Raw genomic sequence first — 21886 nt, 5'->3', positions numbered from 1 at the left:
CCGGCGGGCTGAATAGACCCATCAGTAAGCCTACACTGGTGGGACGCTGCTGACCTCCGGGTGCCCGTCCCCACTCTGCTCTAGCGCTCGCATTGTTGGAGACACTCAGGCTTCTCCTGTTTCAAAGGCGACAGGCCTCCGGGCAGAGGAGGCTGAGGGAAACAGCACTTAGCCGGGGCCTCGGAGTAGTTTATCCAAAACCTTTTAATCCCCCTCCACCTCCACCTCCACCTCCACCTCCACCTCGGCCCCCTGTCACATTCTGGCAGTTGCAGAGGAGGGCTTCAGTTGAATTGCTGCCCCTTGCTGTGGCTGCCTGCATCTCGATGCCCCTGTCTAGTTTGTCACTGACCTGGAAGCCTCCTTCTGGGAAGGAGCCAGATGGGGGGGGGGGGGGGGGGGGGGGGTGTCAGTTTAGACCTGTGGGTCCACGTGGAGTTTTTCTTATCAGTGAAGCTGAGGTGGAGATAGCTGGCTGAAGCTAGCTCCAGTTTGTGCCTCTCATATTTTATCACTACATTCAAATCACAGAGCTAAGCATCTTTCATCCTGATACATAAATCTGTGGCGATCTTTCAAAAAGCCCAGAAGATTATTTAAAGACCATGAAAGTTTTATTATTATCTTATTCAGCTACATGTGATGACACTTTTTGTTTTGTTTTGACAATCTGATCAAACTGCACCCACAGAGTCCTGAAGAAGCAGATTAACTGAGTTTTTCAGTGTTAAACTCAACTCATGAGGTTTTCATGTTAAAGAGAAATACTCAATATTTAAATCTTAGTTTTTTTTATAAACACTCAACACTATTTTAAAGGTATTTCTAGGATCTTTAAAGAATCTTTGCAGATCAAAAAATCAAAATTTTAACCTGTTTCCCAAGTTGCACCTCTAACTAATCCAAACAAAAAAAGCCGGAAGTGACACATCTTGATTATTCTCTATATTGCAAGAAAAATATGAACATGTTATGTATGAAAATGTAAAATAATGAGAAACTGTAGGGATGCAACGATCCAATCAGTGGATAGGAATCAGCACTGATACCGGCATCCACCAGGTGTGAGCGAACCGCAGTTCCTTCGTTGGTGTAATTAGGAAACTCAGTACTATCAGTAACATTCATTCTTTGAATCAGTTTTTAGTTTCCACAGCGATGTCTGGCCTCATGTTTCCTCCCATAAACATAATTCCAGTTAGTTCCAGTAAGTGAAGTTTACATATTTTGGATTTAGGAGAAAGAGAGTTAAGATAAAGTCATCCTTAGGAAATAGCATTAATGTTGATAAATGCACCTAATAAAACATTTTAATCTTATTGATGGTTCATACAAACTAAGGAAGCATATATATAATATCACTTTTGGCAAACGTCTTTGTTTAGATTTGGAAATAGAGCCACAACTTGGGAAATGGGATGATTCTGTTATCTTCAAAACTGTGTAGGAAGAGTTGTTGACCTCTTTTTGAAGGGTGGTCGGCCTATATTAAAACCGTTTTTTACTATTTTTGACCAATAGACCCTTTGCAATAAATTTGGAAGTTCAAGTACAGGGATGCTATATTTTTTAAAGTTTAAAGGAGTAGTTTGACATTTTGGGAAATAATCTACAACTCTAATCACTAATTTATATGTTATATCTCAGTCGTATCTATCAACACGTATATTAAAAGTATATATTTAAGTAACTTTTCTTTGTACTAGCAGTCTGTTAAAGTTCTCCACAGTGTCCTGCAGAGGTTAAACAACCTCCTTAGTTTTTTGAAACATCGCCAGTGATGTGAAATACAGATGCTCAGCTCTGTGTCTTAAATGTACCGAAAATATAAGAGATGCAGCTAAGACACACCTTGTGGCTTTAACCAAAACCGAGTCAGTCGTTTCTGTCGAGATCGATGATAAGTCGAGATCAAAGACCCGGTTGTGGATGTGAGCAGGAAATGTTGGAGGGGGGGGGCATGCTATCTGATTAGAAATGAAAAGGTAGTTTGTTATCCAACAAAGACATCCTGTGGAGAGAGAGAGAGAGAGAGAAAAAAAGACTTGACTAATCACATCCTTGATGGTTCTTTAATCTCTCTGAAAACATGCTGAATGATGGGAGGAAAGGAAAACCAAGAGACTAGCAAACATTCCACAATGCCATGTCATATAATGTACAGCAACCCTCCCCCTGACTTCTCTCCCCCCAACCCCACCTCCCTCCCTCTTCCCTTTTCCTCCCCCTCCTCATCCTTCCCCTCCTCCTCCTCCTCCTCCTCTTCCTCCCTCCGTCTGTCTTTCAGTAACCCAGTAATCACAATACTTCAGTAATACTTTGGACCTGTTAACACATTAACACATCTTTATGTACAGCTCCTTCGTCAGTAAGTAACCTTTAAGAAAATAGTACAAAAAAACGAAACAAAAAAAACAAAAAAAAAAATACAAGAAGTGCCGTACAAATAGAAGCCTAATATTTTTTGTTTTGGTTTTGTGTGAGTGTACTGTAAACCTGTATAATGTATATTTTAATATTTATATGCAGCTGTTGTATTAAAGTATATTTTTAAAATAAAAAAATGTGTCTGTGTTCCTTTTTAATGTATAATTAAGTAGAGATGGAGCTAATTGAATGTTATCAAAATCAGCCTTTTTAAGTCATTCTCTAACAGAAAGTTGTTAATTGTTCCTTGAAAATTTTAACGAGGGTTATCTGTGAAGCAGCAAGGTGACACTGAGGCTAATTAAAGGTGTTGCTTTCTCTGTTTTGTTTTTTTTTTTGTTCGTTTCACCTTGTCGCACCATGTGGTAACAGGAGTAAAAGATTTTGCATTTCCTTTGTTGGGGGGGGGGGGGGGGGGGGGGTCACCTGGTTCTTAAACGCCTCACAGCACCACCACCAGGTCACACGAGGTTCCAGCATCAGTTCATGAAAGTAGCTTTGTAACTATAACTTCATCTCGGAGGAATGAAGGCAAAACTAGCAGTTTGTGAGTTTTGGCATGTACTGGCAATGATTGTTTTACACGTTGGCAAAGACTCTCACCGCAGCATCCAACTCATACCAGGTTTGTGTACACAAGTGCCAACTGCCCATCAGTCTCCTCCTTTAGCTCGTGTAGTATTTAAGCCCTCAGTGTTGTCTTACAGAGGGAGACTGGCAGCTGTTATACTTGCAGTTTGTGGGTTATTGGTGACACCAATCAAAATCTCATCAAATGTCTAATCCCACATTTTATTTTAACTCACCAAACCTGATTTAAAGGTTCCACCTACTTTATATGGCATCAAACTATGCAGATAGCTCTCTATTTGTCTCTGAAATAGTCCCTATAGTGGCAGAAATCTCAAGGTGTCAGTATGCTTGAAAGTAACAAGTTTGTACAATTTGTTTTTCAAGCCACGCACGAAGGCAAAAGTGTTTCTGGCTGCTCCGAAACAGGGGTTGAGATGTAAATGAATCATACAAACGGGGGATAATGGTGCTCTGTTGTTCACATGACAGAAGACAGAAGAAAATGTGTAAAGAATGAAAAAAGATAGCTTGAGGGAGAAGTTCAAACACACGCTTAGTTTCTCACCTCAGCACAGCTGGAAAAACACAGCGTGAGGTGAGTGTTTGTCAGGATTGTCGGTTTTTTTGGAAAGTTACAGACGTTGTTGGATGCGAGGGTAGAAAGGTGTTTAGGGGAAGGAGGGAGGAGGGGGGTTTCAGGTGCTGCTCAGCTCCTCCGACAAGCATCCTGGCCTTATAAAATATAAACTATCTGCATGGTTGCATACTGCTACAGGTAAGAGAGAAAATACCTCATCTCTATCCTAATATCTAAACACAGCCACTTCTAAACAAGTCATATTACTGATGCTGACTTTAAGAGAGATCAATCTTGCCATAGAGTCTATTTTGTGGCTTTCAATCATAATACATGATCTTCATCAGCAGTCTGAGTATGCCTAGTTGTTATGGAGCTCCAGATTCAAAGGACTTCTCATTCATGTTGTCTTATAAAGCTGAGATCATGTCGTATGATCTGGAAAAGCTCCAGAATAGCTACTAAATAGATGTTTCCACCAAAAACCCACCAGTTTCTACCCTCTAATCTTCTTACAGGTGGAAGCAGTTGATTGATAAGAGGGTGTACAGGCTGGTGTATGCCTGTAAGACAGTGCAGAGGGCATACACGCCTCATAAGTGCTGCACCCATTTCATTAGTCAGCCAGCAAACAATCCTGCCTGCACTGAATACAACATAAGCAGCACACAGAACTGACAAGACGGGAAAACTGATTTTCATTGAAAAAGATTTATTGGATTAGAATTGTTTCTATTCACATTGATGTCATAGGTCCCGTAATTAAGAACATAGAAGTCAAGTTTTCCCCCCCTTGAGTGAATTATTGTTCAACATTGCACAATGCCCAGCTCTGCAAAGAAACACTCACAACGATTGGTCCTTCGTCAGAAATCGAAACATCAGAGGAAAAAAAAAAGCAGAAATCTTTAAAATCCATGTCAGGATGAATCAGAAACAGCTGCACAGTTTTTTTTTTTTTGATCCTTTTCTTTCTCTCGGGTATGTGAAGGAATCAGAAATAAAACAGAAATTACTCTGTCAGCGATCAAATTTCAGACCTTTTTGTCTGCTCCCTCAGAAGCTCCTGTTACAGAGAGTTCAGGATCAGCGAGTAGAAAAGTATTTTTTGAAGTACAGATGAGGGGAGACACAGGTTACAAACACAGGCTGACAGTTTGACAAGGACGTGTCAGGATTCATCTGTGTCAGGGCGAAAGAAAAGGAGAACGTAGGTGTGTATCGAACACGTTTAGTACACTTGGAATCACATTATTAAACCGTAGAAAGCTTTCAAACAGTACGGCTTACAAAACAGCATTACTTTTTAAAACAATGGAGTCCTCATCATTCAGTTTGATGAATCATGTCTCAGACTTCCTGAAAAGCAATAAAAATTAATAGCTCATTTATCATTTCGGACATAAAAATCTCCCACTGTGGGATCAACACATTATTCAACTTCTCAGGAAGTTTCATCAGGTGCTACTCAGACACAGATTTGAATCAACACTGTCGTCATTGTTAGCACATAATACAACACCAAGAAAAAAACAAAACAGCGGCTGTAAAAACAGAATAAAACAACCTTTTTTTTTTCTCAGGGAAGGGTTTTTTCTTCCCTCAAAAATGGCTTTAAAAGAGTTCATTTTGATGTTTCATACATTTTAAAGGTGACATATAATGCACATTTTCAGATCTATATTTTTTAATATGGGGCTATACTGGAATATCTTTGCATGATTTACAGTTCAAAAACTCCTTATTTATCTTTTACTGGTCCTTTATGCAGCCCCTCAGTTCAGCCTCTGTCTTAAACAGGCCGTTTTATTTAAGGCGCCCCTTCGTCCATCAGGAGACTCCTGCCAGCTCCGGAGCGTGGATGTATTATAAGAACTGGATATCAGACGTTTCTTTTATAATAGTGGTCTATGAGGATAATGCTTTTTGGGCCACGGGGGATTTTTTTCGCTGCAATACCACAAGTGGCCACTGGGCAAAGTTGGCTGTGCTCCAGAGGCTACATCAACAACCATGAAACAAACTACTTTTTCTCGTCCTTCGCTTGAAATGTCAACTTCTCAAATACATCTGTACATGTTCGAGCAAATACGATCTGAAATATGAGAGTGAATGACGCAAACAACATGTTGTTGCTATACAACCCTAGCAACAAGCTTAGCAACAAAGGCTAGGAAACAGATGACTGTTTATGGGCATGCACAACAAGCTAACGTCAGGTAAAAAAAAACATTGCAAACGAAGCGCCCAGAGCAGGTTGAAGCCCTGGATTTTGACTTGCAAGGAGTATTTCTATGTTTAACATAGACATCTGACATTATAACAGTTTATAAATAACAGAAAAGCACAAACAGCATAATATGGTCCCTTTAAGGTGTTTTTTTCCGCATTTTACTACGACTGGCCTTTTCATGGAGTTACTGCGATGAGAAATCAGCCTCCAGGGTCTTTGCTTTCACCGCCTTCATCCAAACACTGAGCAGATCTGTCAGCTTATTCCAGCTAAATTGCCTCTCGGCTCTGTCTTTTCTCTGATAGAAATCTGTGCTGGACGGGGGTCTTGGCAAGACAACAGTGGCATTCAAGTATCAAAGCACAATCTGAGGCCAGAGCTCTGTGGCTGACATCATCGGTCTGCAGGATTGCTTTCGAGGAAATCATCCCATCAGGGATGAATAGAGGTGTAGATGAAACACTATCTTTGAAGGCAGAAAAGTACCGCTACACTCATGACAATAACCCACCGTGATATCACCTCACACTGAGGTGCAAGGCTAAATCACTTTTTGGGGTGTGAACATTTCAGCTGCTAGATGGTGGTTTTATAGCTGGTGTTTCGTCACCGACATTTTATTTTAATTTGGGGTGAAAGAAAATCAGTTCCCGACGGAGTCACAGCTCCTTCACATTTGCTCTCCTTGCACACGGCGATGTCACGTTCAAATCTGTTACCCGTCGCCAGATGATACTAAAGAGACACATACATGTTAAAGGGAAGTACACACTTTGCTATAAAGGAACTGATCTGGATGCACAAGAGATGTAGGAGTACGTACAGGGAAGCATGGGAAATTTTACGTTTGACAAATAATGATATATTTTCGCTATAACCAACGTTCGTGTCAATTTAAGGTTGTTTTTTAGTTATTTCAGATTCTTACCAGCAGTGAAGCAGCAAAGGTAAAGTTTATCCTGAGGGTGGCGCCAGAGGAAAGGCCGTGTTGTTACCTGAATCAAAATTTATCCTCTGAATGGTGGCCATTTTAGGTCATATCAGCTTGTCAGGTTCAGCTCTGCTTTGTCGGTCTTGATTAAACTTTCCTCAGTCTACGTTGGGCTTCGTCCAACTTTAAACTGAATTCTGCAGAGACACTGAAGTCTTAAAAGATAATATATTTTTATCTTGTGTGCCCAAGTTATTCTCTTGTTTGCACAAGATTTAAAAAACTATATCTTTCAGGACGCTAACGTTTAGCATGCTAACAGTCCCATTTAGAGCTGCAACATTTAGTCGATTAAGTATTATACTATTTTTTTTTTTTTTTTTAACTTACTATTTTATACTTATCATTTTTCAGGCAAAAATGCCGAAAATTCTCATGTCAAGATTTGCTGCTTTTGTTTGTCATATATGACAGTAAACTGAATATATTTGAGTTTTGGACTGTTTGTTGGACTAAACCTTGAGCTATGGGAAATAATAACACTTTTTAATACTGAAAATTCATAGACTAAGCAATTAATCATGAAAATAATTAGCAGATTAATCAATAATGAAAATAATCGTTAGTTTCAGCCCAAGTCCGATTACAGTCTTACAGTCTATCCGAATGCTGAAATGCTAACGTTAGCATGCTAACGTTTAGCATGTTAATATGTGTACAGCTGGCATCATAACAAGACGATGTTTGGTATGTAATGCGACGTCACATATTAGTCAATCATGTCATATCAGGAGTTACTGTAATTACCAGGTTTTCAACTTCTAAAAAGGTTTTCCATGAAAATTACAATTAACTTTTTTCTTTCCTGAGAGCTGTGATATATGCAACGTGGCACCAAATAATACGGAAGTGCCTGAAAAGGAAACAAATAAAGTCCATCACTCAAGGTAATTAAACCAAAATGTAATGGAGAAAGTGCTGTCTTGTCATTATTTGTAACCTTCACACGACCAACGCTGCAAACATACAACCGTCATGAGTTGACCGTTAACCTTGCAAGTCATATAAAATATCAAATCTTCTCTACCATCCGTCAACACTGCATGAGTGTAACATGCTAACACTAGCATGGTAGCCTGGACTTAATCAGAGAGTACAGCTGAGGCTGATTTACAGGATTAGTTTTAGAGATATCCTGTCATGAACTAAAGTGTTGGACAGGTGGAAATTTAGTGGCGCGAGATGAAACAGAGGATCACCACAGAACACTGAGGTTCATTCTGTGATGTTGAATGTCTGTGCCGACTTCAATGGCGGCTGCATTGATTGAATTGCAGTTGAAATGTTTCGTCTTGGACAGTGCAGATGAACACAGCCTTCAATAAAGCCACACAAATAGCGCGTGTTAAATCGCCTGCTCTCACATGAATAATTCTTCACGGAGAGAAAAAAATATGAATCCTAATACGATCACAGGTGAAGGAGTTCCATCGCCATCATGTTGATTCAGACAGCTTCTCCTCAATAGATGTTACAAGCTCTTCAAAGTCTTCAACAGACCGTATTCCTATTCCGAACTTACCACCTTTTGGAGTGACGCCAAATTCAGGTTCACCGTACACGACTCTGGATCTCAGAAGATAGAAAACTACTGATAGTGGTTTAATCCTGTTATGACAAGTTGATTCTTTTCTTCTAAAGTTGTCTTGAAAAGAACATGAACTCATAGAACAAGTTTCCAGTCTGAGCTCTGGGCTTTGTGTTTAAAGCTGCACGATCAAAGAGTACACAGAGGAGTTTGTTTTCAGGCTCATTAAACTGTCTGTACCGTGATGTTATTCCATGCAAAGCCTCTCGGGTCTTCCAATAATTCCTCCTTAGCCAACTCACACCCTTAGCTTGTGAGAAGGATCTTCATCTGTCCTCCATGTTCAAATTCTTTAGCTTTATTGTTGTGGTTTAGATACAGTAAGTCAAACGTGTCTCGGAGGTCGTGAGAACATCTGGAGAAAAAGACCCTGCATGGTTATCGTGGATGTTTTGGTCGCGGCTCTCAGGGGAGGAGAGCCTCTCCCTCCTCCACCCAGAGGAGGTTCAGGGCCTCGGCCTGCCGCAGCTCGCGCTGGTGGATCCTCCGCAAGCGCAGGATGTAGAGCAGGATGGCCAGCACCACTACCAGGATGCAGAGAGAGAACAGGTGGTGGTTGTAGACGAAGGAGGAGCGCAGCCAGCTGGGGTGGTTCTGCCGCAACGTTTCCTGCTGCAGGTCCCTAGAGACGACACGAGAGGCAGGAAGCCACATGAACAGACTGGCTGACACGTGTTTTATGCAAGGAAAAAAATGAACCTTAACCTTACTGATGAACATAAAAATACCGACAGATTTCTGTATGTGTGGAACCTATCCTTTCCTCCATTTAAAAAACAAACATATATGCATTTCCTGTGATGCTCCGAGGCAAAAACGACCATCAGAGATCTGAAAACGGATCAGAGATTTCATGTCAAAGCAAGATTCGGAGAAACTGGTGCGTGCCTTTGTGTTTGGCAGGTTGGATTACTGTAATGGACTTTTCTCAGGTCTCTGTAAGAAAGCAGTCAGACAGATCCAGTCCTAACAAAGACTAAAAGAAAGTAGTTCTTAAATCACTACAAAGGCTGCCAACGTGTCAAAGAATTGACTTTAAAATATTACTGCTTGGTCATAAATCTCTGCATGGTTCATGTCAGATCACCTCATACAGTACGAAGCTTCCAGAGCTCTCACGTCAGCTGCTTCTGCTCTACTTGCAGCTCTTTAAGTTCGCACTAACCGTGGTGAAGCTGCTTTTAGCCTTTTATGCTGCTCACATCTGGAACAAACTACCTGAAGATCTCAGAGCGGAGTCTAAACTGAAGACTCATCAGTTTGTCATGACTTTTAATTACACTTTAAAAAGGTGCATTTCATGATTTTTATCCTTCACGCTGCCTTTTTAATGCTCTTTTTTATCTAATTTTACTTGCTTCCTTTGTTCTTGTTTTTATTTTTATTGTTGTTGCTCCTGTTCTTATATTCTTTTGCATCATGTCAAGTTTGAATTTCTTTGTATACAAAATGTGCCAGGTCATCTTCTTCATTGGAGCCATAACAACAGCAGGTGACCAGCCATATCCAGAGTGTGCAGACTGTTTTTGGGAACATACCATCGAGCATTTGTTCTATGATAGGATATGGAGGGATATTATGTTTTCTTTCACTATGTCAGACTTAATGTCTTCCTCTGAGAAACTGCTCATATTGTAATTTGTTTCCTGAACCTGAAGGTAAAAAGGTTTCAGTGTTATGAGCTGACTGATAATGAGCTTTATCACAGATGTTTTCCTTGTCTGTGTGTTGGAGTTACCTGAGAGGCAGGAAGCGGGTTTTGTACAGGATGGCTCCCAGAGTCCACTGGACCTCCTTGTCATAAACCAGTTTAACCGTTTTCAGACTCGGGTAGTCGCTGGGGAACCGGAAACCAGAGTGCAACACCTCGTACATCCAGGCCGACTTGAAGCACTGATTCCTGAGTTCACAGGAAGAAGGTAATCAGTCAGGAAGAGATAAATACACTGCAACTACTGATAATTTTCATCATCAATTAATCTTTTGAAACAGTGAAAAATGCCCATCGCAGTCTCCTAGAGCCCAGTGTAACACTTTGAAATGTCCTGTTTTGTCCAAACCAACAATATTTAATATTCAAATATTCAACTGACTATAATAGAAGAGCAAGAGAGCACATTTGAGAACCTGAAACCATCAAATATTTTACATTTTTGATTAAAATATCCTTAAATGACGATTATCACAGTAGTTGTGGGTTAATTTTCTAAATCGACTAATATTTGCAGCTCTAAAAGGGACAGTAAATATCAGCTAGTTGCACAGCTGCACCTCCAGCTGTTTCACAGCTGCAGTTCCAGTCCAACCTGCACCATCTACAGGCAAGAAAAGTAGCAGCAGATGTAGACTCGTCAATGTACACCTAAGTATTAACTTCGGCAAATTTGACACCCATAACAGCAGTCTTTTCTTTTTTTAAAACTGGTTTTTGTGTGAGAGTTCGACCTTTTTAATTTAAAACTTGCAAAGGATTAAAACTGGAGGATATATTATGCAGAGTAACTCTGCAGAATGACATCATGACTCCTCTTTCTTCCATGAAAGACGACCTGGTTACTTTGAAGAGGGAAGTTAAAAGCAAATTATTAATGTAGTGCTGAATATTAACTCTAACCAGGCTTGAATAATCTTTCAGTGCGCATAATAAGCAGCCCGGAACAGTTGATTGTCAAAAAGATGATACTACGTCTCAAAAAGACGGGAAAACTAGAGCGGTGTTTCTTCTCAGCAGCAGAACAAACCCTGCTGATGAAACTTTACAAAGAATATAAAAGGAATCATCACCAAAAAGGGGCAATCCTGCTGCAATAAACGAGGCGAGGGAGATGGCTTGGCACAACACTGCTGACAGATTAAATGCGTAAATGTTACAGGAAAATTTAGACAGACAGTGGTGACTTAAAGGTTAAAAAAGCAAGCTTATAATCAGAAGGTTGTCAGTTCAATCCTCCAGACCAGCAGGATAAATACTTATTGTTAATAAATGAACATCCAAATCATTGACTGTGGCTTTATTATCAGTAGGCTAAATAACATCAGACGTATGTTTAAAATGATGGAGAACCAACTTACCATTACCAACTACATAATCATCTACTCTTTGACACATTTTCTCTTTCGCAGGATGTCCGTTCAATTTACAAGCATCATCGAAAGTTAGAAATGAAGAAGTTGGAGATAAAGAAGCTGGAGAAGGATATAAGTATACATTTAAATTAAGCAGAGGCTCATGGTTTGGACTTTATTTACATTTCATTTTGTCTTCGCAGCTTGAACAGTGGTTCTGTTTTTCCTCTTTCACACATAGTTCCTGGTAAATTACTGGGGTAACCCTTCAGGCACCGCTAGTGATTTTCACTAATCACACATGCAGCTACGTTCAGGAACATTTCCGTCTTGCTCCTTTCTGTCAACAGAGGAAGAAGGCGAAACTCAGATCAAACTGTCAACTTAGGCGGTCCTGATCAAATATGAACCAAGATTATGTTACTGCATCGTCTATTTCTCACCTCAAATGTTTCCAGATATAACATATTTTAGTGTATTGTTCAACTGTAATATGAGAATGTTTGTGACACAGCCGCCATGTTGAAAACAGACGAGCCCAAACCAAGCACTGCCCGACTCGCGGTACGTCACCCACACGTCATGTCTTGTGATTGGTTCGCTTGTCAGACAGATGTAACCCTTTATGTGCTTGTCCCTGCACAACACAACCGTACCGGCCTTTTCCTTGAAATGTTTCTAGGTCTTAAAAGGTGGAAAATTGGCGTCACAGATTTCCCGGAATATAAATCCCTGCTCCCATTCACACATGACCCCATGCAGGAAATGTTCCTGGACATTTCAGGGATAAACTGCATGTATGAAAGGGACTTTTGACACAAACAAAGCTTGACAGTTACTTCTGAGGTATAAATGACCTTTATTACTGAGCAGGGTAATGTGACGTCACTTAAATTAGTCACTCTTATCAAATAAGTCAGGCTTTTCCTTTATCCGCCTTGATGGAATACCAGCGAGGTGTAGAACTGGTCGGATAATAACAGAACTGCTCCCCCTTGTGGAGACTCTGCAGTCTGCAACACAGTAGGTAAAAGAGCCAGTTCCATGCTGTTTCACATCTAAAACAAACCCTGAACTTGCTATAAGCATTAAATAATACACTAATAGGTATATATTAACCTTTGCAAGGCTTTCAATAAATAAACTATTCTACTTTAAAGTAACAATCTGCATCCAAGTTTCTGTTAATAATTCACAGATTTGCGACTGTTTATCACTGATTCCTACGACAAGAACAATATTTAAACCCACTGTATTCATTCAAGCCTGCATATTTGCTTTTCTAGCAAGTATCTGATAGCTTCCTTGAAAAATCTCTGGCACACAAGAGGTGATACATTCTCAGAAAGTACCACAGTGTGTGTGTTTTTTGCTTGTAATTAACCGGAGAGCAACTTAGTGACAACCATCATAACCGGACAGAGAAAGAAACCACCGCCTACATAAACCCACAGAAAACACAATATGCTTCATTCATACACTGCTAAATGATGAAGACACTAGTTCAGGATGAAGACAAGTGAAGAAGAGAGAGAGAAACTTACTTGAGTCTGCTGATGTCGGCCTGTTGAGAGAACAGCTTGTTGTCCAGACGTTGTTTCAGTGTCGACCACTTGGTGGAGCAGTAGTCCTGAAGACCAAAACCAAAACCGGACACAAACTGTAAACTTTCCATCAACAACAAAATACAAAAAATATCCTGATTCTCAGCCCAGTAAGTTACATCAGAGACTAAATATATATATATATATCAGAGGCGTGTTTGTGGTTACCGCAGCGAATCGGGAATACTTCTCGCTGTCGTACTGTCCTCCTATCCTCAGCACGTCCTCCATACAGTAAAAAAACTCTGAGAAGCCGTAGAACTCGCTGTTGCTGAAGTTGATGGGAGCCTGGAGAAGCATTAAAAGTTATTTTCTGGTATTTCTGCTTCATGGGGCAGCTGGCAGAAGTGAGAGCTACAGTATTTATTGGTTTAAATAAACGTAAAGGGATGCCACAGTTAGCTGAGACTCATTTTTACAGTTACAGAAGCATCCACCCACATTTGACTTAATCTATCACAAACACATTAACCAGATGAGTGATGACATCAAGGTTCAGTCACAGGTGAAGCGGTTGAAACGAGCCGTTACCTGGTAGATGCCTCCCGGTGACATGGTGCCGTTGTGGAGACCCAGGAAGGGTCGTACGGCCCCCTGACACCGAGTCCAGTCGCCAAGACCCCTCAGGTACAGGGTGCGGTTGTCACGGACAACCGTGTCTGACAGACCGATCGGCAGACACGGGTCCAGGTACGGCTTGTCCTCGCTCAGGCCCGTCTGTGTGGTTAGAAACCTGGACGAGAGGGGACATGAAACAATACGTTACTTACATTTTAAGCACACAGTTATAAAAACTAAAAAAAACTAACTCTGCGCTGAATCAGTAGATACACAAATGGGTAAAATTATGTGCATGTAATTGCTGAAATTAATGGATTTAACAGCATAAAATGTATCACATCCAACACTGGCATATTTTAAAGATATATATTAGAATAATAGTTGATAAGTAATGGATTGTGGCCACTAAACTACATTCTACATTAAGAACCATCTGAATGGATTTTACAGTACATATGCTGGATTTGGCAAACACAGCTAAAGCATTCAGTTTCTCACAGTGACAGGTGTTGGAAGGAGAAAAAGGTTCATGGAAAATTTTTACCGTTTTCAGTAGAGCTAAAAAAAAAAAAAAATCTTTGACATGAGAAATAAAGGATGCAACAGGGCCTCCAGTACGTGTTGAATACCGCTAATAATCCTAAATAGACATGCATATATGTCTTGTGCGTGTCTGAACCTGTTCTTGGCCAGTGTGTTGTTGACCAGCTGGTCCTCATAACGCTGTCTGGCCATGTTTCCTCCGAAGCCGAGGAAGGTGGTGACGTAGACTCTGTACACGTGTTGCGTGTGCTCCACGTCGCAGCCCAAGTTAAACTCGGCAAGAACGCTCTTCCTCGCCTCCTCCTAAAAACACCACGAGATGTTAAAACTCCTGCGGACCGGACCGGCTGTCAGTCAAAACCAACGAGACATTTCCTTACTTCTTGTGGTGAGTTGAAGGTGATGGCGCTTGGCACCTCATAGGCGATCTGCAGTGAAGCTCCACCCATATCTATGATGCCCACAGTGCGCCGCCTGCTGATTGGCTGCTGGTTCTGTGACCCTGTCGTCACCTCGACTGTGGCGTCCTCTGAGAAACGTTAAAGGAATGATTTTGAGTATTTCACATCTGAAGAAACCTGAACACATCGTCAAACAAACATTAGTTACACTTTCACACTCACCCTCGTCAGCGTGATCAAAGCGGCCCAACACGAAGTTAATGCCAATCCATGCATAGACTCCTTCAGGGTTCAGCAGCAGCAGCAGAAACATGTCCAATGAAAACACACAGAAAGCAGGCAAGCAGCAGTTAGAATGACTGCCACGGTTAATGTTGCATTCCTTTAATTCAGTAAATAAATACTCAAAAACAGTAAAAGTCAGAAACACCACAGAAAGCGAGCACTTCCTCTCACCTTCCTGCTTCCCAGAGATGACCTCAGCATGTGACTGGGAAAAAAGGAAGTCGAACTCCAGGGGAACATCAGTGACCAGGTCCTCCAAGATGGCCGCCTGCTGGCTACACACAGAGAAGTACAGAGTTTTTCTGATTATCAGCTTCTCAAATGTGAAGATTTACTGATTGTCGTGCAGACTGAATATTTTTGGTTTTTGGACTGTTGGTCGGACAAAACAAGACATTTGAAGATGTTAAAAATGTACAATAACATTTAAACATTGTTTGGTTTTACCTCTCTGGCAGCAGCCTCATGCCAGCAGTGCAGAGGATGTAGAGCGGCGTCTCCTTGTGTTTGTTTTTTGGGACGTGAGCAGCGGCGAAGCTGAGGAGAGGATGGAGGTAGTCACTGGCCTGCGTCGGTGTCTTCGCCAGGGTGGAGATACCTGAGACAACCGAGACAACGACGTTATTGCATGTTTGTCTTCACGAGACATCTAATTATGGAGATATAACTGAAATGAAACGTTTATAGTTAGGGCCGACCAGGCTCACCTTGAACCAGCCCTTAGTTATGCTGCTATAGGCCTAGACTGCTGTGGGACTTCCCATGATGCACTGAGCTCCTCTCTCACACATTTGTTACTTCTAGGCTGGATTATTGCAATTCCTTATTATCAGGCTGCCCTAACAAGTCTCTAAAGACTCTCCAGCTGGTCCAGAATGCAGCTGCACGTGTTCTGACTAAAACTAGAAAAAGAGATCACATTTCTCCCATTTTAGCTTCGCTATATTGGCTTCCTGTAAAATCTAGAATAGAATTTAAAATCCTTCTCCTAACTTACAAAGCCCCTAATAGTCAGGCACCATCATATCTTGAAGAGCTCATAGTACCGTATTATCCCACTAGAACACTGCGCTCCAAGAATGCAGGCTTACTGGTGGTCCCTACAGTCTTTAAAAGTAGAATGGGAGGCAGAGCCTTCAGCTATCAGGCTCCTCTTCTATGAAACCATCTACCAGATTCAGTCCGGGGTGCAGACACCCTCTCTATGTTTAAGAGTAGGCTTAAAACTTTCCTTTTTGATAAAGCTTATAGTTAGGGCTGACCAGGCTCACCTTGGATCAGCCCTTAGTTATGCTGCTATAGGCCTAGACTGCTGGGGGACTTCCCATGGTGCACTGAGCTCATCTCTCCTCCTCCTCCTCTCCATCTGTATGCATTCATGTAACATCAATGCAAGTCACTAACTTGGCCTCTGAGTTGTTTGTGCTTTCTCATCTCGCAGGAAACCCTGGGTTGCAGGCCGAGCCTTCGCGGTCCTTCGCAGTCCTTTTGGCGTCCTTCCCTGGCTATTGCTACTTATTGTTATTGTTATGATTGTTGTTATTCTGCCCCCCCTCCCCTTCCCCCTCTTTCTTTCTCTCTCTCTCAACCCAAGCGGTCAAGGCAGATGGCAGCCCACCAAAAGCCGGGTTCAGCTTGAGGTTTCTTCCCGTTAAAGGGGAGTTTTTCCTTACCGCTGTCGCCAAGTGTTTGCTCATGGGGGGATTTGTTGGGTCTCTGTAAATTAAAGAGTACAGTCTTGACCGGCTCTATGTGAAAAGTGACCTGAGATGACTTTTGTTGTGATTTGCCGCTATATAAATAAAAATTGATTGATTGAAATACTGTCAAGATGTGACGAGACTGAGAAAGATGTCACCCTGAAATGTCAGACTAGTTGTCAATAAAGGTCATAAAAAGATAACAGCACATTTCATTCAAACTGTCACCTCATTTATCTCTCTTGATCTCATGCAGAAAATTCATCCGTGTATTTATGTTTCTAATGATGTTTGTTCTTTATTTTAACACAAATACTCATGGTTGTAATATGTCAACAACAGTGTCAGTCATGTAAACACTACAAAAGTTCTTCCATAAAATATTTTACAGTATGTCCCGGGGTTCAAAGTGCCACGTAGCCTTTTACTGTTGTCCCTGGAAGCAAACCCAGTGTATCTAATCAGTCTGCTGTGACTCACTGCTGGTCTGACTGATTCAAAGAGCAAGTTTACTGTAGAGAGGAAAAACAGCTGCGGAGTAATCTCTTCTGTTATCATACCTTCTAGTATTTTTTTCCATTTTCCATGTATGTTCTTTCTTATCTCTTTCACACACACACACACTTTGTCTTTCACTGTGTGTGTCCCTTTGGCTTTGAGCCCGAAGGGACACACACACACACAATGATAAGCAATGATCCTCAAGCTGGCACCAAACTGTTTAACAACAACCAGTGAGTTCTGACTAACTGTCTGTGTCTCAATGGCTCCATTGTGAAGTCCCACAATAATAAAAAAACAAAAACAGCCATGGTTTACAGAGAAATCTCAACTTTGCTGCATCAACACTGCACATATATTTAGGGGGATAAGTTTGTTGAAATTAAATAAATATAGGCCTAGTAACAATTGCTTCTTCAGTCGTGGTTATGTCTTGATCAAAAACTGCTTCGTTTTCTGTCCCAGAACGAGTCTGACAATTCTTTACATGATTGATTAACCTGCAGATCATTTTCTCGATTGACTGATTAATTATTTTGTCTATAAAATGTCAGAAAACAGAGGAAAATGCCTGTTATGATTACTTAGAGATGTCTTGTTTACTGTCATGGATGACACATAAAAGCTTCAAGTCCTCACATTTATTGAGAAGCTGTAACAAGTAAATGTTTGGCATTTATACTAAAAAAAAAAGACAAAATTTGATTATCAAAAAATATTTGGGGATTAATTTTCTATCGACCAATCGTTGCAGCTCTACAGCTCTCTCTGCCTATTGGTTCGTTTGTGTGCAAGACAGCAACAATTTACAGCAAGATGTTAAAGGATGAATCTTTAAAATCTAACGTACTTTAACTAGAAAGCACCAACAGGCTCGATAGTGTCATAGAAAACAAAAAACGTAACGTGACAAACTCCTCACCGGGTTTGATCTTCTTGACGACCGGTTTGCGGTCATGGTCCCTCATCTGTCTGATGTCCAGCAGGGTGTGGGGGTTCCCGTTGTGGGGGGGCCAGTAGTAAACGAAGACCCGTGAGCCGCTGCTGCCACAGTCCACCACGATCCCATAATTCAAGGCAGGGTTGAGGACATCGGTGGACTCCATGGACTCCACGATGGAGAGATACCTGGAGGAGAACAAACACAGACATGTTATGACTCCTGCACAGCTGTCAGTGTTTATATACTGGGATACTATATCTTATATATACTGTATATCGTATTCAGGCTTTTTTATTGTTATTCAAAGATGTTACACCTCCATACATCTTCTCTCTCCCACTAATATCATTCTTGAAAATCAAAGTGTACACAGTCATTGTTAAAGGTTTGGATGCCCACACAAAATATTCATCATTATGTAAGATGTTTTGGATAAAATCCTTGAGCAAACAGTAGATATAAACCATCTGAAATGCCAGCAGGTCTCAGAGTGATTGCACATGTCTCAGTTTTCATATCCTCTCTCTAGTTCATCTCTCTTCTATCGAAAAGGACGTTATGATTAAAACTATCTTGTACTCATACAGATTTTCTCTGCATCTCTGTCGGTCCTCGGTTGCTGATGAAAGCACCTGCAGTCAGTCTCACAAACTGAGTTCAGCTAAGTTTGAGCTGTCTGGCTTCAAAACATTTATTTTTGATAACTATTCTCACAAAGCTGGTTATCAGCTGTTTACTGAGCATTTTCCAGTCAAGCTGTGGACACGTCAGGTTTACGCAACAGAAGGAAGTGGGGTTTGTAGTGAACAGCCAATCAGATACAACATAAAAAATAAAAAAGAGAAGCTTAGTTAAAATTAGGGCTGCAACTAACGATTCTTTTAATTATCCATTAATCAGTTAATCTGGGAAATGTGAACAAATAATGAAAAAAATGGCATTCACAATTTTAAGGCAACGACAGATCCTAAAATATAGAAGATAATCAATTTATCGTCATATATGGCAAGGAAAGACAGCAAATAGTCACATTAAAGAAGCTGGAACTCTCAAATATTTGGCATTTTTGCTTGAAAATTGACTGAAAGGGTTAACTGACTATCAAAATAGCTGCCAATTAATCGACTAATTGTTGCAGCTCTAGTTGTTTGGTCTATAAAGTGACAGAAAATAGTGAAAAATGCCCTTCAAAGTTTCCCAGAACACAAGGTGATATCTTCAAATGCCTCGTTTTGTCAAGCCAAGAGCAAAACCCAAAAATATGCAGTTTACAGTGGTAAAAAAAACAGAAAAAGAAGCAAATAATTGACAATTTCTCTTGAAAAATGACTCAAATGATTAATCAATTATATCAAAATAATTGCTGATGAATTAAAAAACCTCAGTTAAGACCACAAACACTAATATATACTAAGATGACAGTTGGGTCTAGTCCACTTAGAATTAACATAAACATCGTGTGTGTGTCCAGCTCTCATCTCCAGCAGTAAGTACATCCGTTCACTCACTTGTTGAAGTGGCCGCCGGGTCGTCGCTGGCTGCCCCACAGCTGCCTCTGGTAGGTTCCCAGGAGAAGGAGGGCGGAGGTGATGAAGAGCAGCAGGAGCAGCCTCTGTCTGGGAGCACAGCCCAGAGACAGCAGGGACACGCTGCAGTACCAGGAGGCCGGCAGGCAGGACAAAGTGATCCTGTAGACCAGGGAAGGAAAAACAGCCAAAAACTATATAGTAAACATATATTATTACGTGTAAATCTGAACTCACGCATTATGGTGATAACTTTCTAACAAATGCTGATATCAGTTTATTACCTTGCCATATGTCCACGTTGGCAAAAGTACAAAACGTCACAGTCGTCACCTCATGGTGCCAGGATCCTGTCCAGAGTTGGAGGCTGGTTTTCTGTGTGAAGGCAAGATTAAAAAAAAAAAAAGCTATAAAGTCTATTTACGATGTCGTCTTAAATTAAAGCTGTTGAACAGAACTCAACAACACAGAGCTTTTAATAACTTAACAAGCCTTCTCTGTGTTAGGACAAGACTTTGGGACAAGAAGGACTGATTACAGCAAGAAAAACCTGTTTCAACGTTCATTTGGGCATCTGACATGAACAATTGTGAACCCGTCCTTTAAAAAAAAAAAAAGTGACCTGATTTGTTTAGTGATTTATGTAACTTAGCCAGTGAGATCAATAAATGACTCTGATCTATCAGTTGATACAGTGACCTTACTGTAGGCTCCTCTATTTCCCTTGTTACACTATCATAATACGTTCAAATAGTCCAGTGATATTTGAGTGGCATTCCTCTAGTCTAAAAATACTGTAGCCTACAATTTAGCACTACTCTTCCTAGCATTACTGCTTTTTTCCATACAAGCTACAATAAGAGTGGATTATCTCGCAGTTATATAACTATAAAACTGTTGCATAAAAACAGAGTAGCTGGATACAGGACAAATATATTACACGTATTTTCCACATTAGCTCCAACGGCAGCTGGTATTGTAGCTTTTAGTTAAGCTACTCGTCAGTTACAAACCGGCTAACGGTAACGGTACGTTAATATATGAACTGCTGATAACCGTAGTGTGTCCATATGCTACATCTCCTATAAACTTACCTATCGAAGCCTCTCCGCCGCCATGACAGCTGTGTCCGTACGTTACATGTGTTGTTCCTTCGGTAGAAACGATAATTAAGTATCTTCTTCTCTCACTATATTTGAGGAAGATTATTTTAAAAGAAGACGACGAGGCGATAAGGAGGAAGTGACCACAAGATCTATGGAAAGAAAGATCATGCATCTTCCGGTCGGCATACGTGATTGCGTCATCAAATACGTAGCTGAGGTGGAGTTGAACTGCTGCATTCAAGCGCTGTAGGAAAAATGACAACACGTGTGAAATACCCGGCAAGGTAGTGGCTGGGGATGGGGGGACAATATCATGCGCTTCCATTATGTTTTGTTTTATATAAATAGAGCTGAAAGGATTATCGATTAATCAATTAGTCAGTCAAAAGAAAAATAATCGGCAACAACACCCGTTTCGGAATTCATTTGGGCACCTGACAGACTTCAAAAATTGTGAACCCGTCCTTGAAGTATCACTTGAGGGCAACCAATGCCACCATGTGGAGAAATCTGCAAATGCTGTCAACGCCAGCTTCTCTAGTTTATGATTGTTACTAGCCCCTCCATTCAGATCGACCACGTGACCTGATAATGGCTTATTTATGAGTGAAGAATGAGAAATCAATATATCAAAGAAACATAGATGAATTTGTCGTTAAAAAGAGGATTTTTCCTCAGTCTTATTGTACTGTAGCCCTATTGTCAAACTTGGGTTAGAGTTTCAGGACATGGAGCAGTGAATAATCTGATCATATATTGAATAAAAATTATAAAAACACACTAGATTAGTATCTGTCAACGAGTCAATCACTTTATTTGTCCCCAAAGGACAACTGGTTGTGCAGCAGTGAAACAGAAACACAACATGAAAACACAAGCACACAACATGATATAAATAGCCTATAAAATAGACACGGTCTGTAAGACAACCCAGCAAAATGGCTTTATTTAAGACAGCTGGTTAAGTTTTATGTCGTCCAAGCTTAGATGTCATTGTTTTATAGATCATTTACTGAATCATTTCTTACATTTCTTGTAGGCCTATGTCTTGGCATACTTCTCTTACTGCCAAACAGAACAAATGGTCTAAATGTCAGGCCTACAGCACAATCACCAGCACTCAAATGAGTGAATCTGTCTGTTTTGTGCACTGACAATGTTAAATTTGTGTTTAATTACACTGAACGGTGGACTTTAGCTGATGTGAGGCATTCATATTTATCTGGTTTTCAGGCACTTCCGTTTATTAAGTGACAGGTCG

The 21886-nt window shown here is 40.7% G+C and overlaps 1 protein-coding gene across 2 annotated transcripts; it reads right to left on the bottom strand.

Moving 5' to 3' along the window:
- Nucleotides 1–5847: 5847 nt before the first annotated feature.
- On the bottom strand, nucleotides 5848–20849 carry LOC121912833 (ectonucleoside triphosphate diphosphohydrolase 7-like). Of its 2 annotated transcripts, XM_042435305.1 has the most exons (14): nucleotides 20614–20845; nucleotides 19804–19894; nucleotides 19502–19681; nucleotides 17973–18178; nucleotides 15297–15447; nucleotides 15021–15124; nucleotides 14787–14846; nucleotides 14544–14692; nucleotides 14300–14466; nucleotides 13591–13792; nucleotides 13228–13347; nucleotides 13000–13085; nucleotides 10128–10289; nucleotides 5848–9011 (listed from the first exon to the last, which is right to left on the bottom strand). In XM_042435305.1, the coding sequence occupies exons 2-14, from the start codon at nucleotides 19809–19811 to the stop codon at nucleotides 8795–8797; spliced, it is 1812 nt and encodes a 603-aa protein (XP_042291239.1). In that variant the 5' UTR covers nucleotides 19812–19894; nucleotides 20614–20845; the 3' UTR covers nucleotides 5848–8794. The 2 variants fall into 2 exon arrangements, with proteins under 2 accessions (XP_042291239.1, XP_042291247.1); XM_042435313.1 differs by lacking the exons at nucleotides 5848–9011; nucleotides 10128–10289 and adding an exon at nucleotides 10303–12468 and having other exon boundaries at nucleotides 20614–20849.
- Nucleotides 20850–21886: the final 1037 nt, after the last annotated feature.

The sequence above is a fragment of the Thunnus maccoyii genome, chromosome 2 (assembly GCF_910596095.1).
Source record: "Thunnus maccoyii chromosome 2, fThuMac1.1, whole genome shotgun sequence".
NCBI classification, from domain to species: Eukaryota; Metazoa; Chordata; class Actinopteri; order Scombriformes; family Scombridae; genus Thunnus; species Thunnus maccoyii.
This window is presented reverse-complemented; position numbering and strand designations above follow the sequence as displayed.

Excerpts from the sequence above, each read along its gene's own strand:
- LOC121912833 (XM_042435305.1), bottom strand. Across the intron at positions 14,467-14,543 it reads CCTTCAACTCACCACAAGAA|GAGGAGGCGAGGAAGAGCGT; the intron begins GTAAGGAAATGT and ends TGGTGTTTTTAG. Across the intron at positions 10,290-12,999 it reads GCCGACATCAGCAGACTCAA|GAATCAGTGCTTCAAGTCGG; the intron begins GTAAGTTTCTCT and ends CTGTGAACTCAG.